Source organism: Diaphorina citri, unplaced genomic scaffold, assembly GCF_000475195.1.
Source record: "Diaphorina citri unplaced genomic scaffold, Diaci psyllid genome assembly version 1.1 scaffold39624, whole genome shotgun sequence".
Classification (NCBI taxonomy): Eukaryota; Metazoa; Arthropoda; class Insecta; order Hemiptera; family Psyllidae; genus Diaphorina; species Diaphorina citri.
In genome coordinates, this window is record NW_007416951.1 from 9,335 (window position 1) to 10,640 (window position 1,306).

At 33.7% G+C, this 1,306-nt stretch overlaps 1 protein-coding gene across 1 annotated transcript; it reads right to left on the reverse strand.

The window, feature by feature from the left end:
• Positions 1 to 465: 465 nt before the first annotated feature.
• LOC103523776 (39S ribosomal protein L19, mitochondrial-like) lies at positions 466 to 1,300 on the reverse strand. Its single transcript, XM_017449306.2, has 2 exons — positions 996 to 1,300; positions 466 to 866 (listed from the first exon to the last, which is right to left on the reverse strand). Exons 1-2 carry the CDS (start codon positions 1,273 to 1,275, stop codon positions 493 to 495), a joined length of 654 nt encoding a protein of 217 aa, XP_017304795.2. The 5' UTR covers positions 1,276 to 1,300; the 3' UTR covers positions 466 to 492.
• Between the last annotated feature and the right edge of the window lie 6 nt (positions 1,301 to 1,306).

The window sequence follows — 1,306 nt, forward strand, 5'->3', positions numbered from 1 at the left end:
GAAGGGGGAGAAATTTTTTTTTTTTTTTTTTTTTTTTTTTTTTTTTTAAGGTAAGAATAATGAACACTCACAAATTAATGAAAAAAAAATCAAATGTTTGTGAAGAAACTTATCTCAATAAAATCTACTAAAAAAAAAAAAGGTAATTATGCAGAAGTCATGTCCGTGGAAAAGAAAAGCTCCTTTTTGTATTTAACCTAACCCCATAATAACACTAATCACTGCTCTAATTGTGAAAACTCCTTTTTGCGTTTAACCTAACCCTATAATAACACTGGTCACTGCTTGTTTGTGCCAGTTCCTTTGGTAGCAATATTCCACAGACGTGACTTTTGCAGAACTACCAAAAAAAACTATTATGAATAAATTTATTGATAAATAAAATATTTAAATGAAGTTTCTCCAGAAGAGAACAAAATCTGTAGGTAAACCATAGCCCTTAAAAGCTTCAATTTTTACAAGCTACTCACCTCAAGTAATTAATTTCAATGATTATCCTGTTTTCTTAGGTTTGACATAAACTCTGGACTTTTTCAATTTCTTGTTGCTCAATGACAACTGATGTAATTCAGAGAAAACTTCAGAGAATATTTCTTCCTGTTCTTCTTCAGGAATAGTTCTCCGGTATTCTTTCATTAAGTCATACTTCTCCCATGGTTCTTCTAATTTCTTCTTTTGACCCTTCATTTTCTCAGTAATATGTTGATCAACATCATCAATACCCTTGTATCCTTTACGTTCCCAACGTCCAACCCATGGTCTTGGTTTGAGTTTAACTTTGATATCATTGATTGGCACTGGAGCACCATCTAATAAATACTCGGGCTCCATGTCAAATGGAAAAGTACTGTACTGGGGTAATGCATCTCGTAAATAAAGTAAATCATCATCCAACCGTTTCTCCAAGCGTAGTACAGTAATGTTGTGGATCGTAGGGTCATACATGTCATATGCTATTTCGATACCTAAATTATCAACTACATTCGGTAATGCATCTCGTAAATAAAGTAAATCATCATCCAACCGTTTCTCCAAGCGTAGTACAGTAATGTTGTGGATAGTAGGGTCATACAGGTCATATGCTATTTCAATACCTAAATTATCAACTACATTCCTCAGCACAAATTCATGTCGCAGCCCACAGTATCTTTTCTGAATGCAAATCCCAACAAATTTTCTTGTTTTGTTGGGATCATGTTTGTCTGCAGATGTTACAGACAAGATTGATCCAACAAAGAATGATGGGATGTCAATGACACTTCTTCTCTTGATCATATCAGATCTTTCTAGTTTCTCCCTTACTTGA